The sequence below is a fragment of the Solanum pennellii genome, chromosome 12 (assembly GCF_001406875.1).
Source record: "Solanum pennellii chromosome 12, SPENNV200".
NCBI lineage: Eukaryota > Viridiplantae > Streptophyta > Magnoliopsida > Solanales > Solanaceae > Solanum > Solanum pennellii.
The window spans coordinates 134,309-151,586 of NC_028648.1; the positions used below are offsets into that span (position 1 = coordinate 134,309).

Below are 17,278 nucleotides of genomic sequence, written 5' to 3' on the forward strand. Positions count from 1 at the left end.
GAATGGCCGTGAGGGCAAGCCGGATGCATAGCCAAGGTCTTGACAGACGTCGACAAAAATTTTTTGCATTTTTTACGTCAGAATCTGGATCACCCAAAAAATGGTTTGCACACGAAAATCATCGAAATGAGAAGGGGGTATGCGCGCTTCAGGGCTCGTTTGACCTTTAAAATGGGTCGAGATAGCCGTGAAGGCCAACCAAATGCATAGCCAAGGTCTTGACTGACGTCCACAAAAACTTTTCGCATTTTTGACGTCAGAATATGGATCACCCAAAAAATGGTTTGGTATAGCACATGAAAATCATCGAAATGGGGGTATACGCGCTTCAGGGCTCGTTTGACCTTGAAAATGTGTCGGGATGGCCGTAAGGCCATTTGGATACATAGCCAATGTCTTGACGGATGTCCACAATTTTTTTTACGTTTTTGACGTTGGAATCAGAATCACCCAAAAAATGGTTTGTTATAGCACACGAAAATCATCGAAATGGGGGTTATGCTCGCTTTGGGGCTCGTTTGACCTATAAAATGGGTAAGAATGGTCGTGAGGGCCAACCGTATCCATATCAAAAGTCTTGACGGATGTCCACAAAAAAATTTGCATTTTTGACATCAGAATATGGATCACCCAAAAAATGGTTTGCTATATAGCACACGAAATCGTCGAAATAGGGGGGTATGCCGCTTCGGGGCTCGCTTGACCTTGAAAATGGGTCGAAATGTCCATGAGGGACAACCTGATACATACAAAATGTCTTGATGGACGTTCACAAAAATTTTTGGTATTTTTGACGTCGGAATCCGGATCACCCAAAAAGTGGTTTGATATAGCACACGAAAATTATAGAAATGAGGGGTATGCGCGCTTCGGGGCTTGTTTGACCTCGAAAATGGGTCGGAATGGCCGTGCGGGCCAACCGGATGAATAGACAAGGTCTTGAGGGAAGTCCATAAAAAGTTTTGGCATTTTTTACGTTGGAATATGGATCACCCTATAAATGGTTTGCTATAGCACACGAAAATCGTCGAAATGGGGGGGTATGCGCGCTTTGGGCTCGCTTGACCTTGAAAATGGGTCGAAATGGTCATGAGGGCCAACCGGATGCATAGCCAAGGTCTTGACGGACGACCATACAAATTTTTTGCATTTTTGATGTCGGAATCCGGATCACCCAAAAAATAGTTTGCTATAGCACACGAAAATCATCGAAATTGGGGGTATGCGCGCTTCGGGGCTCGTTTGACCATTAAAATGAGTTGGAATGGACATGAGGAACAACCGTATGCATAGACAAGGTATTTACGGACGTCCACAAAAAATTTTAGCATTTTTGAAGTCGGAATTAGGATCACCCAAAAAATGGTTTGTTATTTTTACCCGCGGGATGAACTAGTTTCATTTCTAAGGTCTTAACAGACGGCCATGAAAATATTTGACCATTTTTTTGGGAATTACGGATCAAAATAATCCATGGGTTATAGCACAAAAAAATCGATAAAATCTACTTTTGCAGCCTCGTTTAAACTTGAAAATGCACCATTTTTTCCCACCAGACGAACTGGTTCAATTTCTAAGGGTATAACGAACGTCCATGAAAAATTTTGGCCATTTTGTTTTGAGATTTTTGGATTAAAAAAATTCATGGGCTATATAGCACACGAAAAACGATAAAATCTGTCTTTGCCTGCTTTGGGGCTCGTTTGCACTTGAAAATGCACAACTTTTCCCTGCGGGACAAACTGGTTTCATATCTAAGGTTCTAGTGGAAGTCCATAAATAATTTCGGCTATTTAGTTTTGGAATTTCTGGATTAAAAAATTCATAGGCTATAGCACACGAAAATTGATAAAATTTGTCTTTACTTGCTTTGTGCTCATTTGAACTTGAAAATACATCATTTTTTCCCGCGGGACGAACTGGTTCCATTTATATGGTCTTAATAGAGGTCCATGAAAAATTTAAGTCATTTTGTTTGGGATTCTGGATTTAAAAAAATTAATGGGTTATAACAAAGGAAAATTAGTAAAATATGTTTTTGTCTGCTTTGAGACTCATTTTAACTTGAAAATGAACCATTTTTCCCTGCGGGACGAACTTCCATTTCTAAGGTTTTAACGGATGTTCATGAAATTTCAGTCATTTTATTTTAGAATTTTCGGATAAAAAAATATATGGGCTAAAATTTGTCTTTGTCTGCTTTGAGGCTCGTTTGAACTTGAAAATGCACCATTTCCCCCCGCGGAACGAACTGGTTCCATTTTTAAGGATCACCAAAAATTCATGGACTATAGCACAGGAAAATCGACAAAATAAGAAATTTACCTACTCTGGGCTCGTTTGACTTGAAAAATGGTCGTTTTGAATGTGGTTCCCTACTCTCTAGTGAAATTAAAATAATGAAATGCAAATAGGGGATAGAGGCGGAGATCAAGATGGAGAAAGGTGTATCAGGGAAGACAACAAAATGAAAAGAAAAAAAAGGGACCCACAAATATCCATTACATCTAAATAAGAAAATCTATATATTTTTTAAAGAGGTAATATATTAAGAAAAACTATTAATTAAATATTGACCAATAAAAAAGATCAATGTATAATTTTATAAAATTCAACCTTTTTTCTCCTTTTTCAAATGCTTTTAGGAGACATATTCACTCTCTTTGCCATGTCTCAGCTTAAAAATATTTAAATTACTTGAAATTATTAAGAGGATATTTAACCGTTTGTGTAGCTTAAGTGATAAAGCAAAATGTATTGTCAAATTTATGAGGAATTTTTATATATTTTCTCTTCATTCTAAAAGATAATAGGTAAATATAGCCTTTTTGCTTTTGCAAAACTCTCCTAAAACGTATGGTTGAGAATAGAATAATAGTTTTGAAAAATTATACTTTCACATTTTTGGGTTTTGAAAAATTAATTATATTCATTTTAGAGCACAAAAAAAGGTCAAAAACACATTCATTTTAAACTAGAGGGAGTAATATTTTTTAATCTAATTATCTTAAAATATATCAAAATATCTTTGTTTATCTTCTTAAATAGTCTTATACAAAAATTAAAATTAAAAAAATAAAGAAAGAAACATCAGTTTTCAAACAAAAAACAAAAGAAAAATATCAAACAAAATTGGAACATAAGGTTTCAATTGATATAACTCGCCTTCCTTTTTAATAAATCTAAAAAGAATAACGTATTTTTATATTTAATAATAATTAAATTTTAAAATATTCACTTATCCTTGACATATTTAAAATTCGAAGAACCCAACAGATAATCTAAATAGTAATGAAAGAGGATATCAAATGCTTTATTATATAAGAGACTCACAAAAATCTCTAAATGCTCCTATGAATGATTTATATCATACAATTACAAATAGGAACGACTAATCTTAGATCGAAATTTTAAAAGTTCTTTTCCTTTTTAAAATTGATGCTAAATTAAATTACATCATAAAATTATCTCTCGTTATTCACCCTCTAGGCAAATAATAATAATAATAATAATATCATTAATGTCATCCTTCCCCCCTCACACTTAAATTCTAGAGAAGAGTAAATTAATTTCCTAATTATTCCTCTCCATCTTTGCTAATTAACAAAATCTAGGGTTTATAATTTCACCACAACTACTGTTTGTTTATCTCCCATTTTTTGAATTCTTCTTATCTTCTAGCAGGCTAAAATTCAAGGTATGTTTTTTTTTTTCTTTTTAGGTTTATTTATGCATTTTACTCTTTTTTTGAAGGCAACGGTTGATTTGTTTTTTAATTGTGTTAAAGATTGAAATTTGTCTGTTTTTATGCATTTTGCATTTTAGTTTTTTTTCGTTGAAAATAAATCTAATGTTTGTTCGTTCAGTTTCAGTATTTCGTAAGTAGTTATTTTGCTTCTGGAATAAATAGACCTTACGTTCAAACTTAATAGAATTACTAAAAGATGTCAAAGAATTTATTTTTTTTAAGTTTATTTTTCTAGTATTCATATTCAAATTTATTTATAGTTGATTTTTTTTATTTAATTATTCCCTTTTCAATTTCTAATACATCTAACTCTTGGAATACATTTTCAGATTTATCATTCTTTTGTTTTTCTAAAATAATATCGAGTGTTTCTAATAAACAACTAAAAAGACAATATCAGTATATGAAATATATGTCAAAAGTAACAAATTCTAGATGCAAAATATAAGAAAGAATAATGACATATAATTCATTAGTTGATAACTAGATGTTAGTTTTCATAGCTTCAATAAACTTGATGCAATGATTGGAATTTTGAAGAGAAAAAAAAGGCATAATGCATAAATTTGCCCTTTGACTTGGTCGTGTTTCACATTTATGTCCTTCAATTTTGAATGTGCACAAGTAAACATTTTAACTTTGTACAAAATTGAATTAGTAGACACATGCATCATGAGTCATAAGGGATATAATACACATAGAACACCGGTAGGATGAAAATTGCCGCCACGTAGGTCACGTCTGTTGGTAGAGCTTTCACATCTACGCATAAAATCCTTTTTGCCCTTCCATTTTGTTCTTAAGGTAGTTGAATCGGAATCCGTGTGATGGTCTGAAAGTAGTTTCAAATATTCTTTGCTCTCCAGTTAGTATACTTCCACTAAAAATGGAAGATGCCTTAGTAGTTTATTTCTAGCTCTTCAGCTCCGCTGGTGAATCAGTAAGCATACTTTGAGTTTGTTTTCTCATAACACCTGATAGCATATAAAAAGTTAAAACAATCGGCAAAAGTGGCATCACAGTATCTGAGGTCGTAGTAAACTTATTATTTATCTTGACTGCATTGGAGGAGAAATACTCGTGTCTTGTTTAATCTCGTTTTAGAAAGCATGCATATATGAAGAATTGTAGTACTTGATGATTTGCAGTCATATTCAGTTTTTTCCCGCTTCTTGTTAATTCAAAAACCTCGGGTGTACATTTTCCTATTGCAATATTTTGATGATATAGTTCCGTGACTTGGGCCTTGTGGTATTCGTTAATTGTACTGTCTGCTGTTCATTATTGGATTCGATTAAGTACTTTCAGATATTAATTTTCTTCAACAATCATAACAAAATTACATGTTCATGTTCATGTAAATCTGGTTTAAATATTATCAATTTCTTCCTTAACTTATCACTTTGGCACATTTCTGTTGCTTTTTTATGTTTATTATTCGCCCAGCAATTTTGTCGCACATGTGCCTAAAATTTCCAAATTGTTCTCAGCTCTGGACAGGATAAAGTCGCTGTGTCTTATGGCATGCATTTGTTGCTTTGGGTAGTCACATGGGTATCAGATATGCTTTTCTGAGTTGTCGTTAGGATTGTCCCTTATTTAGAGACTTTAGTTGTACTGCTCTGCCTTTTCGTGATAGTAGAGAGCTGATGGAGAAATGACGTAATACAGCTATCCTGCAACTTGGACACATGATAAAAGAATTCCTTCCTACATTTTTGTTCTTTTCAGTCTAGAGACATAATTCACCATGAAAAATAAACTTAGGTGGCGAAAAGAAGGGAAGATAGAAAGAGGAATTCGGAAGCAATTCCTTTTATGCGAATCCTACTTAGCCTTGGATATTAACCAACAACATGTCCAATGTAATTTCATAAGCGGGCTTTGAGGAGGGTAAGATGTACCTCTACCTTTCTGCGGTATAAAGGTTGTTTCCGGTAGACCTTGGCTCAAAAGAAAAGATTTTGAAGTAACCATCCATGAAGTTATAATCGTTTTCTCCTAGTAATATTTACTTGTCTGTTCCTAATATTTTTTTTAATCATCATATTCGGCTTATTTGATGTTTATGCCAGTTTAGTCTAATTTCTTATGAACCTTCACATGTTTACCTGTCAAAAAGGTCTAATTCGTAATCTCTCTATATGCGATTAACGGTTACAGCCATAGGAATGATACATTATTATCTTAATAGTTATTCCAAGTCAATAAGAGCTGATCTTTTCCAGGCAAGTACTACAAAAGACTGGTAGAAAAGAAGTTTAGATACTCGGCAGCAACGTCTAAGAATGAGCCAAGAAGCTATTCAAGGGAGCAGCTCCTACGCTGCAGTAACTCTTCCTGTCAAGCGGGGGAGAGGAAGACCGCGTAAGGATAGCAACCTAAAGCGTGTAAGAACTGCTCATTTTCCACCAGGGATTAAACAAACAAAAGAGATCCGACCCCAACAAGTAGATACAGTTAATGTTGCAAATGATGCAATGATAGGTCAGGCTGTTACAGGTGTTGTCGAAACTGCATTTGATGCTGGTTATTTTCTGAATATTAGGATTGGCGACTTAAATTTCAGGGGTGTTGTTTTTAAGCCGGGGCATTTTGATCCTGTCACGGAAGAAAATGACGTGGCACCACATGTTCCGATGATTATAAGGAATGACATTCATGTACCCATTAGAAACCAAATTCAGGTACATGGCCATGATCGGAGGCCTCAGCTAAGTTTATCGGCTCCAACAACAGCTCCTCCTTCTGGCCATTTGGTGGGAGCCCACAGCGCTGTTGTTCCTGCTGTCCTTCAACCTGTCAACCCAACCAATGGATTTCCACCTACTACACAAGCTCTTCCAGATTCATCCCAAGCTGCTCATATGACAGTTGCTCTAAAGGAGAGAAGTTTGCAAACTGTTGTTCCCTTGGCTACGTTGCCACCCGATGGATCACTTATTGAAATGACCAATGGCGTTGAGGCGTCTCATAAGATGTCAGCAGGGAACTTGAATGTGGTCGTGGAACGAGATATTGGTGACATGAATGAGCATCCTCCTATAGAACCAAGCGATTCTATGAATTCGCCTCTTCCCATCTCTGTTTCGAAACCATTGATGAGTTACGGGATTGGCAGGATGACAGAGCTTTTACAGGTAAACTGTGATAACTTATCCTGCTTATTTCAAATTCTAAAATATTGTACATCCATTCTGTGTAAATCCTGAAAGAATTGTGATTTCCCGAGTGAAGGCGGTGCAGGAAAATCTGATGGAGAACCAGGCACTTCGTGGTGAAGAGCTTATTAGACCGATCAATCCAAAAACGGATGGTTAAAGAGAGGAAACAAGTATGTTATCTGATGTCTCGCATCCCTTAGCTCGGGAAGACCTCGATAACACACATACGGATGTGGTTCAATTGCTTCTGAAGTTGTACCTAGTCTTTTCCATGGAATGACAGATCCGGGGCGAAAAAAGACCAGAAAATGGGCAAGTGTTGGGAATCAAAAGCTCTTCTGTTTAGCATTTAGAGGTGTCATTCTTTTGTTACTTTCTTAATTTGCTCTTAAGGTGATGTGATGAAGAAATTGTCTAAAATGTGCTACTTCCATTGTGTTTGAGTACAAGCCTTGTAGAGAATATTTTTCGGGAAACTAAGTCGTTTTTCTTAGAGAAAATGGTTCATCCTCCTAACCTATGTCCAGATTTCCGACTTCACACTTCAATTTTACGGGGTTTTATCATTTGTTACACCCTTGAAAAGCCATAACAATATTTATGTGAAATCAGAAATGTACTCATTTGATAGGTGAAAATTTTATTTAAAACTTCTTATTTATTTATTATTTTTAGAACTTTGTTTAACGACAAAAGGTCAAAAATAGTACATGTGTGTCTTGTATCTTCATATATGAAACTTTATGATTAAAATGTTGGTAGGTAGTCGTCTGAAACTGAAAACGCTGGGTTAGTTGAGTGCAATTTTGGGATTTGAAAAATGCCAAAACTCCATGAAAATTGTATACAAGTGTAAATATAATACTCCCTCCGTCCTAATTTAAGTGTCTCACGGAGTATTTATTAGAAATAAATTGACACTTTTGAATCTTGTACTTCTAATATAAAGACGCATGTACTTTCAATCTCATAGTCTTATTACGTAGAATGTTGAAATTAAAACACTGACTAAATATAGAAAAATACACAAAAGAAAGTAAAACACTTAAATTGGGACAAAGGGAGTAGTAATTACATTGTTTAAGATGATCAAACTTTTGATGGGATTTTCAACCAATATTTATTCAACTTCTGTTCAAATCACTTGACATTGTCAAATTTACAGTATACCAGTACTTATTTTACAACATATAGGCTTCAACAACAGCAAAGAAATGGAACAAATTTGTGGTTATATTAACTGCAGATTGTTTCAGGATCTATAAAGTTATTCAGACAGAACAAATCAACAAAACTACTACTATAATATTTACACTTCAATTCCAAGTCAACTGACATACATGTTCATTAGCATTCTCTCTTTTTCCCTATGGCTTTCGGTATAAATCTAACTCAATTGTCACACTAACCTGTAAAGCATTGGAACAACCATCCTTGTACACACCTTAAACTACAGTAAGATAGCTGGCCATAAAAATCATTGTCAACAACTTTGTGGCCTGTAGTATTTTGGAGCCATTGATGGGCACTTTTCATTCATATGGGCGTATACATCCATTGTATTGTATCCAGGCAATTCCATCCGGTACTTCCCAAGAATTTGACAGAAAGGAAGCTTCACTGTGTCATCCGCATTGCACCACTTAGGCAACCGATTCGTGTTGTTTTCAAAAAACTTGAGTGAGTAAGCATCTTTTATCTGCACTTTGAAACAACAAGTGAGAACTTAAAACCATTACCTCATGAAAGCATGGACTGCAGACTCCTACCAGTTTATTAGTATCTCAATGAAATTTGATATAAGACTCTATATGCCTTTGAGTTAGATGCAGCAAAAAGGGTCGAAGCACTTTCTTTCACTAACTGTTGATGCAAGAGTTATATATATATAAGTAGGCCCAAAACAGAAAATAGACCAAGTTTATACAATATAAATGTGGACCCTTGGCTCCTCTCATGGCTATATGGTGAAAAAAAAATGCAGTAGTCGAGGGTAAAGTAGAAACATTTCTTTTTCAAGGGAAAGTAAACCATGTATGTTTTTCAGGATAACCCAAGCACAAAAATAGAGCAGTCGACACAGGGGAAGTAACTCAGAGGGAATTGACCGACGAAAATATCTACTTGGTAGGCATATGTGAATAATAGGACAGGATAAGCAAAAGATGCGATCACCAGTGCAATAGGTTCAGATTCATCCATTTAATGCACCCCAATGCTCAGGGGCAAACAACAGAAAAGAAAAAGCCCCTAACCCTGAAAATGGAACTTCAAAATCCATCTAAAAAACTCACCGTGAATTCTGTAACCTGAATTGAACTTGCAAGTGGACCAAATAGTCCTGCTTCCTTGTACATTTCAAGAACAAAAGCAATACAAGATGTTGATTTGCCATCACTATAAACCCAGTCATCCTGTTCTGGGATAGTCAACAATTTGGCAAAAGATGACCCACGCTTTTCAACTTCGACAAGAATATCAGGAAGATCAAGGCCCTGCATGGACACAAAATTCAGATCCTCATTTAACATTAGTTGTCGATCATATCAGATGTACGGAGCATGCCTGCACTCTCTTGGATTTTTTCTCGAGAATTTTGAAAGCATGCTTTTAACCAACCCTTGTGCATTTTCAGGAAAAAATATAGTTATGTTATTGAGCTTTCTTCATTTCATAGTAATTTGCTCGACTTAATTACACTAGTTACTTAATGGAGGAATGTATTATCTTTAGATGAACAGCTTCTCCGAGTACTTTTTTGTCCAACTTTTATCTCAATAAATAGCAGCTCACTAATTAAAGAAAACAGATATGACCTGAGTTCCAAGTCGCTTGTTTAAGGCTTCATTCCACATGTTAGCTGCATATGCGGGCTGTAAGTGATTCCAAACAGTCATGACAGAAGCAACCTGTACCAAGTAACATATCAACAACAAATTAAAGCTGGTGAAATTTCACAAATGCACCACATTGAAGAGGCCTAAAGCAATACAGTAGCACTATTTCCATGCCACACATTATACATCATCATTCTTCTCATGTTCAACCTTCTTTCATACATCTCAAAAGTAATTAAAAGTGTGAGCGTTATCATATGATATTTTGATGTTCTTGCACAAAAGACCATCCGCATAACGGTGCATAAGTTTATATTTTGAATCCTCACAGACCATTGGCAGTTCAGAGTCCGATAATATTTCCACGAAACCAACTGCTGATACCAATTCATCTCAGTCAAAATATGGCATGAACCTTCTGATAAACTTTAAGCTATCATAAGCTAATAAGTAGAAATCGGTCACTTGGACGGTATACAATTTGAATGGAAGAAAATTATCATGCAAAGATCTCGTGTGTTATTGGAATATCTTATATGTAAAAATAAGATCTCTTCTAAAAAAACATAAAACTAAAATCAAAACCAATTCAACATATTGTTCAACACATCAAAACCTGACCAGCTCAACAGTCTTCTAGGAAAAAGCACATGCATGCTAATCACTTATTTCAGTTCACAGTTCACACGTCTAGAATCTTAAATGCACCAGTCAGTAACAAACTTTATCTGAAAGAACATAGGTCAATGCTTGAGCCAAAGCAGAAAAACTGAATAAAGTGTCAAATGAAAAGAATTACAAAGTAAAAGGATTATTAAAAGGTTATGGAAGGAAACACTTCAAAGCAACAGAAAAATTGGCACAACTACGATCAGACAGAAGAGATGGTGCATACCAGATGAGCATCCAAGGGAGAGGGATAATTTCCGTCAATAGTATCTATCCAGCTAAATATTAGGTTATGGAAACCATATGGTTTGCCTTCCATGCTTTGTGCATATTCCCAAGCAGCAGTCTGATTAAACTTGGCACGGAGATCAGGGTGCAAAGGCAGCAATGCAATATGTGGATTGGAATCATCTTTTGTCAGTTCATACTCCCACCACTCCTCCCAGGGTAAAATAGCAATTATATCTTCTCCCTGAAAGTAGATACACAAACAAGTTGGTTCATAATTTAACTGTAATCATGTCTATCCACTTTTAAGGGATCGTTTCGTATGTTGGACAAGCATAGTCATAGATAGTCTTGGGATAAAAATTTAGTACTGTCTTATCCCTTTGTTTGATTACTAATCCTTGGATAAGTTTACCAAGGATAGTAATTAGCGTCGGGATAAGTTATCCCCGAGGAGGGTGGAGTAATAGTACTGGGATAAAACAATAAAATGACAAAAATACCCTGAGGTCCCTCAAACCCTTTCTCTACTAAGCTGGAGAATTTTTTTGCAAACAAATAACTTATCCTAAGAAATTATGCAATGCATGTTAGAAATTACGCAATGCGTGTTATTTTTAGTATAACAAATCAAATAGTCAATGAGAAATAATACCAGGATAACCAATCCCGGCATAACTTGTCTTCAAACCAAATGACCCCTAAAAGTTCTCTTATTTGGTTCAACCCCACACCCAACCTCCCCTGGTATTTTTGTTCAACCACTACCACACAGGCAGACACTACCTCAATCTACACAATTTGGAATACGGTGTATTGACTACTTCATCTGATTAAAGATCAGGCAACTTTTGTACGGGGATCACGGCATTTGATATAATAGCAATAGAACATGGCATTTGAACTCAGCACCGTCACATAGTTGTACTAATGCTCAAAGTTGTATACTTCGTATATGCATCACTAGGCAGTCACACTCTGAAACTGCCCATACTACACTTTCCTCTGAAGTTATTCAAATTGATTTGGGGTATCAGGTAATGTCCATTGCACCTGCATCAAGGTGCTTATTTTCACTAGCTACGGAATCAATTGAACACATTAAATCTAATGAGCCATATCTCCCAGTTATCATTCTTAAAAGCTAATTAGCAATAGGATAGGTTGCTAACTACACCTTAAGGATATCAGAACCAAGTAGAAGAAAGGAGAACGACAGCAGCAAAGAAGAGTTGAATTCTAGCTACATAGTAACAATTAAATTGTGTAAAAACAAAAAACTAGTGACAGAAGCTAGTGAGAAAAAAAATTCTAGTTGATTTTTCTCTTCTTTTTTTCCCTGTACTTCAGAACGCGACTAAGAAGCTTGGAGAAAAAGAAAAAGCTTAAGACTCCTGAAAATTTTCCTCTTTTTTTCCCTTCAACTCTGCTGAAATAATTATTTTTTTCTCGCAACTATTTTTTAGAACATAAACTTCTCGAACTAGAAAGAGAAGCCCTTTTCAGCAGGCTTCCAGGTTCGCAACTAACGACTCCCAAAGCTCAATTATGCTAACTCTGTAATGTTCGGTGGAAATAAACTGATATCCTTTGCATCTCATGTAGGAAAAGGTAAAAATCTCAAATGCATAAAAAGAAGAAGAGGAGCATGTTTCATCTTCCACTTGATGAACTCCATAATCTGAATGCATGCCACAGTTGATATATGAAAGTACAAATATAATAAAGAAAGAATCTTATGAAATGTAATATATGTGTTTTTGTAAACGGAGGCAAAAATTTCCACCTTACTAGTTACTATGATCCATCAAAAAGTCGAAAATAATATCTTAAACAAGAGACTGCAACTTCTCTCAGAGAAGCCAAACCATACACCATGATAAAGTCTAACCAAAAGCAACATCTTGCAACAATCAGATGCTATATGTGGATTATTTTAGACATACACTGAAAGGGACACTTTTGTCCCTTTCAATTGTTTGATGCATACTGGTCACTAGAATGATTATTGAGCAGGTAATAGAAGTCCATGAAACACATAACTATAAATTAGCCTTGCCTCCAAAGAAAGAAAGAGCAATGGAAATAGTTGCATCATGTGAAGGCCAAAAAAAATGTTAATGTACCTTATCATTCTCATGTCCAGATTCTCCAACCCACAGCTTTCCTTCAGCATCCCTCAAGCAAATAGCACTATGGCCAGCATAAGTTCCAGATACCCATTTTTCTAATGTCTCAAAACCACCCCAACGCCCTCTAATTTTTGATATTGCAAGAAAATCACCAGAATGTATGTCTTCAATGGTAAGGTTGCTGACCCATGGTTGAGGACGTTGGTCAAAAGAAGCACCCATGTGTTTCTTCAGAAATCTGATATTTGAGTTTTCACCCCATCCAGTGTTTGTGAACAAAGGGAAAACATCCCATAGTGCTCTAAGGGTTCCTAACGTTCCTGCTTGCATAAGGAAAATTGAGACTCCTTTGCGCTTCACCTGCATTTGTATTTTAGAATCATTACTCCTATCATAACTGATGCTTATATTAATGTCCATGAAGTACCGTCTATGAAATAATTGCAACTCACATATTCTAACTCAGCTTGAGACTCCCATTCTTTGATTTGAACAGTATGTTCACGAGATAAAGCGTAGTAATCCCATGTCACACGATATGGGGTCGCAAAGATGTAAAGGTCCATACAAGAATAACTGTGTGCATTGTTGACCTGAATAACAATAAAAAATACTCTATTAATTATTTAAAAGATACAGCAGTCCCAGAGGTATAAATTCAATTATATGTTGATGTACAAATAAAAACTTTGGGACCATGGACATTTATTAATTAATAAGTACATTATTTTAGCCGTTAAATTAATCAGTCACTCCCTCAATTTTATTTTGTATGGCACTGTTAGATTGTTCACAGAGCTTAAGACAAAAAAAAAGACTTTTGGCACATAGAAAAAGTACCCTTAAAACTTGTGGTCTTAAACATGTCATGACACTGTAAAGAGCAAGCCATTAAGGGTAAAACGGGAAGTTCAAAATTTATTGGCTTCCAAATATAAAAAGGTGCCATTCTCTTGGGAATGCACTCATAAGAAAAAAGAAATATATAAAATGTAACTCTATGTATACTTAGTTAACTTCATCAAAAAGATGTATATTGGTCAATATATTTCCATAATTAGTAAGTCAAGAAGCAATCTATAAAAAGAGCATCAAATATACCAAATGGTAAAATAAACCTGTGATTTCTCATCAAAGGTGTAAAGAGATTCAAAACGAGAATAAAGCAGTTTACGAATACAACCTAAAAAACTCAACTCACCAAGAGAATCTACAGAGAAGAGGCAACCTAAGAATGAGAAGCTTAAGAGTTAAGACTTAAGAGTACTGATCTATGGAGAAGTGCCATTATTGAAGAACAGATGGTCAAGCGTCTTTAAAAAAATTGGGAACTAATCCACTGCAGCAGTTATAGATTTAAAGATCACGCAACTGAAAAGAGTGCCACAACAGATACATGTGCCAAGCTAATTAGCCACTACAGTAAAAGAGTCGTTTAGCATCTGAAGGGGAAGATTCGGAATTCAAGCAATAACTTCCTTAACCACAACTCATTTTATCTCATGGGAGACTGGGACATTTATTGTTATAAGGGCCAATGCAGCCCAACAAAGAGAGAGAAATTGTTCAATGGAAAAGAACCCAACCTAACAAGAAGGACGGGAGGTTGAAGTGGTATCAAACGTGAAAAGTTTTTTTAAAAAAACAAACAGAAGAAACATTGAAGTATGTTGGAGCTTTAAGGGCAAAGCACATATAAAACGCAAGCTTTAACAAAGATAGACTCAAATGAAGAGAACAATTAAAAATATATGCAACAAAAAAATAATAACTACAAATATAATCAGCTATAAATAACTATAAATACAGACAGCAATTATTAAGATAAAAGCTTTTAAAAAGATTATAACTAGCCAAATAACTATTTTAAGTGTTTTCTTCATTAATACACAATCCAAGGGTGAGGAACACATGTCTTAGCAGCTTAGTGGCTAAAGCGCTGCCTAAGCAAGGTGAACCACTCAGCCTATTTTGAACCTAGTTCAGAGCTAAAACATGCATCAAATCAATCTTTGACAACACCGTCATTATCAGGTAAACCGTCCTAATCAGCCTAGTTCAAGACATGAAAGACACAACTAGCATCAGAGACCACCATTCTAAATTCCTTGCGTGCAACACTTGACAATAACACATCACCAACCACATGTCACGATTTATCATATCAACAGCAATCATAAACTCACAAGTAGGGATATATGACTACTTAAACATCCAATACCTCTAAAATAGTGCAACTTCAAGAAACCACACTAAGTGACCAAGTTGCAGCCATTTTCTATAGCCATGAGCAGTTATAAAGCCCTTTTATACTCAACCAGCAAGAATATAGGAGATGAGGATAGAAAGACAAATTAACAACAAAAACGGAAAATGACGATGGCGAGCACCTACACTCACAGTGATCTCATCTTTCCTATGTATATATTTCCTTAACTTTCGATTCGTTATAGATATCTTTTAAGAAATTATTGAGTTTCAAAGTTTTGTGCACTTAGCTTGGATGTATTACTCATACACGATTCAACTTACGTCCATCACGAGGCAACCATTTTGGCACAATGTCATCAGCCAACAAGTTGATGCCTTGATCCAATCCAAAAAAGGTATAAATTGTTTCCCTCACCATCAGTTCCTTTAGTGATTCAAGATCCATTTCCAGTTGCTAAGATTAGAATGTACAGATAATATACCAAAATGCTTTATACCTCTTTCTGTCTTTTGGCTAAGGTCATTTCACATCCCAAAATGTTTTTGTTAGTTCCAACCGAAATTTACTGACCCATACAAAATCTTCAAATAACTAGATAAAAGCCAATTTTCAGAAGTCCATAGCAATGAAAGAAGCTTAACCTCCACCTAGTTTCTCTCTCACACACGACTAAAGCAACAGATATCAAACAGAAAAAAGAGACTTAAAGAAAAAGAAACTACAAGGATCTTCGTAGATAACCAAAAATACTAATTGCATCCTAAGTTGCTCGGAATTTTCACTTTTGATACACACCCATGCTGACACGACATGGGTGTGGGTGTGGAATCCAAACTGGGTTTGGTCAACCGATTTCGGTTACTTGGACCAAAATCAACGGAGAAATTTGAGACAGATACAATGATATAAGTAATCAAAACTACGGTGAAATTGAAGAAAGTGGAGTACCTTGTATATTAAATTTCTATCCAAGTCCTTTTCCTTATATCACCTTCTCGGGTTCTCCTCTTGATCAATAAATTTTCCCCCATTATTACTTCTAAGTTATCCATACAATACCTCGTAATTTAGACATATAACTCTATTTTCACACATAAAAAATATTTTTTTAGCCAAATCCCCCCATTTAAAATTTAGATCACTTTGATCCAACCTTTAGCTAGATAACACCCGTATCAGATACTTGCCCCCAAGTCCGAGCAACATAGCTCATATTGTGAATAAGAGCAAGTTCATCACAATAATGAAACTAAAATCTATGCTCTAAACTAACCTAAAACAAAAATCCGAAAAACAGCAGTCCAGTTTCAACCAACAGAGACATGAAACAAAAAACCACCATAAACCCAAAACTTCTACTAATGATACACTCAAACATCAAAATAAAAGGAAAACACCAACTAGTCATACATATAAAGTTACAAATTAAAAAAAATAATCTTTTTATGGAAAAAAACCTTAATATGGATAGTGCCACCGCCATATCGACTTCCAGTTTTGTTGTGAAGATCCAAAAAAGCAGTGTTGTTGTAAAAGCAAGCACCTTTCCATTGAAGTGTATTATTATTAGCGATTGAAACAGCTCCAACAAAAGAGGGCAATAGGTCCACAGCACTGTAGAGAGAATTGACAATGGGCCATGACACCTGTACAGGTAACATTGGCAAAACATCCTTTATATGAAAAACTGACTTTGACCCACTTAACAACAAACAAGAAAACATCAATACAATGAATAAAAAATGGGTCTTCAAGAAAACTGCCATGGCTACCTTGTTGAGTTCTTTTTTTTTTTTTTTGGAGGGCTTGGGGTGTCATATATATGGTTAATAATAAGAAAATGGGTTGCCAAGGAAACAAGTTATCACCATTATAATATAAAGTTGAGGAATCAATTTGGTTACTGAAATTTCTTTTGTTGATTCCAAAGAGTTTTATTTGTTTTTTGGCTTGTAAGTTGACAAACATTTTCTTTTTTGGATTTTAATGATAATATGATCATTAATAAGTATTATAAAAATCTCATAAATTGTGAAGTGTTGGTTTTTAATTTTCGTTGCTTTTTTTCCAGTTCCTAAGTTAGCTCCACGTTATAGCTTTTATTTTTGGCTTTTGGGCCGAATTAGTTTGTCCGCGTTAAAGCCTCAATTATATTCTAAAACTTTTAATAGGATTTTCTTTATACTTAAAATTTGATTGAGACTTTTTTATTACAAATAAACTGGTGTTGCACCATGATTATTGTTTTTTATTTCTCTTGGTATTGGATGAGTTGACACGTCATATTG

The 17,278-nt window shown here is 35.2% G+C and overlaps 2 protein-coding genes across 3 annotated transcripts; one reads left to right on the forward strand and one right to left on the reverse strand.

Annotated features, from left to right (window-relative positions):
- Positions 1–3,516: 3,516 nt before the first annotated feature.
- LOC107005620 lies at positions 3,517–7,550 on the forward strand. Of its 2 annotated transcripts, XM_015204262.2 has the most exons (4): positions 3,517–3,697; positions 5,239–5,641; positions 5,977–6,888; positions 6,986–7,550. In XM_015204262.2, the coding sequence occupies exons 3-4, from the start codon at positions 6,037–6,039 to the stop codon at positions 7,067–7,069; spliced, it is 936 nt and encodes a 311-aa protein (XP_015059748.1). In that variant the 5' UTR covers positions 3,517–3,697; positions 5,239–5,641; positions 5,977–6,036; the 3' UTR covers positions 7,070–7,550. The 2 variants fall into 2 exon arrangements, with proteins under 2 accessions (XP_015059748.1, XP_015059746.1); XM_015204260.2 differs by lacking the exon at positions 5,239–5,641.
- Positions 7,551–8,016: 466 nt separating this feature from the next.
- On the reverse strand, positions 8,017–16,919 carry LOC107005634. The gene is made up of 7 exons (XM_015204275.2): positions 16,448–16,919; positions 13,231–13,371; positions 12,773–13,138; positions 10,645–10,890; positions 9,729–9,821; positions 9,207–9,407; positions 8,017–8,611 (listed from the first exon to the last, which is right to left on the reverse strand). Exons 1-7 carry the CDS (start codon positions 16,754–16,756, stop codon positions 8,396–8,398), a joined length of 1,572 nt encoding a protein of 523 aa, XP_015059761.1. The 5' UTR covers positions 16,757–16,919; the 3' UTR covers positions 8,017–8,395.
- Positions 16,920–17,278: the final 359 nt, after the last annotated feature.

What these genes read in the sequence shown, in the direction of transcription:
- LOC107005620 (XM_015204262.2), top strand. Translation starts at nt 6,037, where the DNA reads ATGAGCCAAGAAGCTATTCAAGGGAGCAGCTCCTACGCTGCAGTAACT. An exon ending in GGATGACAGAGCTTTTACAG is followed by an intron (nt 6,889 to 6,985) that starts GTAAACTGTGAT and finishes TCCCGAGTGAAG; the next exon opens with GCGGTGCAGGAAAATCTGAT.
- LOC107005634 (XM_015204275.2), bottom strand. Translation starts at nt 16,756, where the DNA reads ATGGCAGTTTTCTTGAAGACCCATTTTTTATTCATTGTATTGATGTTT. An exon ending in CTCAAGCTGAGTTAGAATAT is followed by an intron (nt 13,139 to 13,230) that starts GTGAGTTGCAAT and finishes ATACAAATGCAG; the next exon opens with GTGAAGCGCAAAGGAGTCTC. An exon ending in CTCCCTTGGATGCTCATCTG is followed by an intron (nt 9,822 to 10,644) that starts GTATGCACCATC and finishes TACTTGGTACAG; the next exon opens with GTTGCTTCTGTCATGACTGT.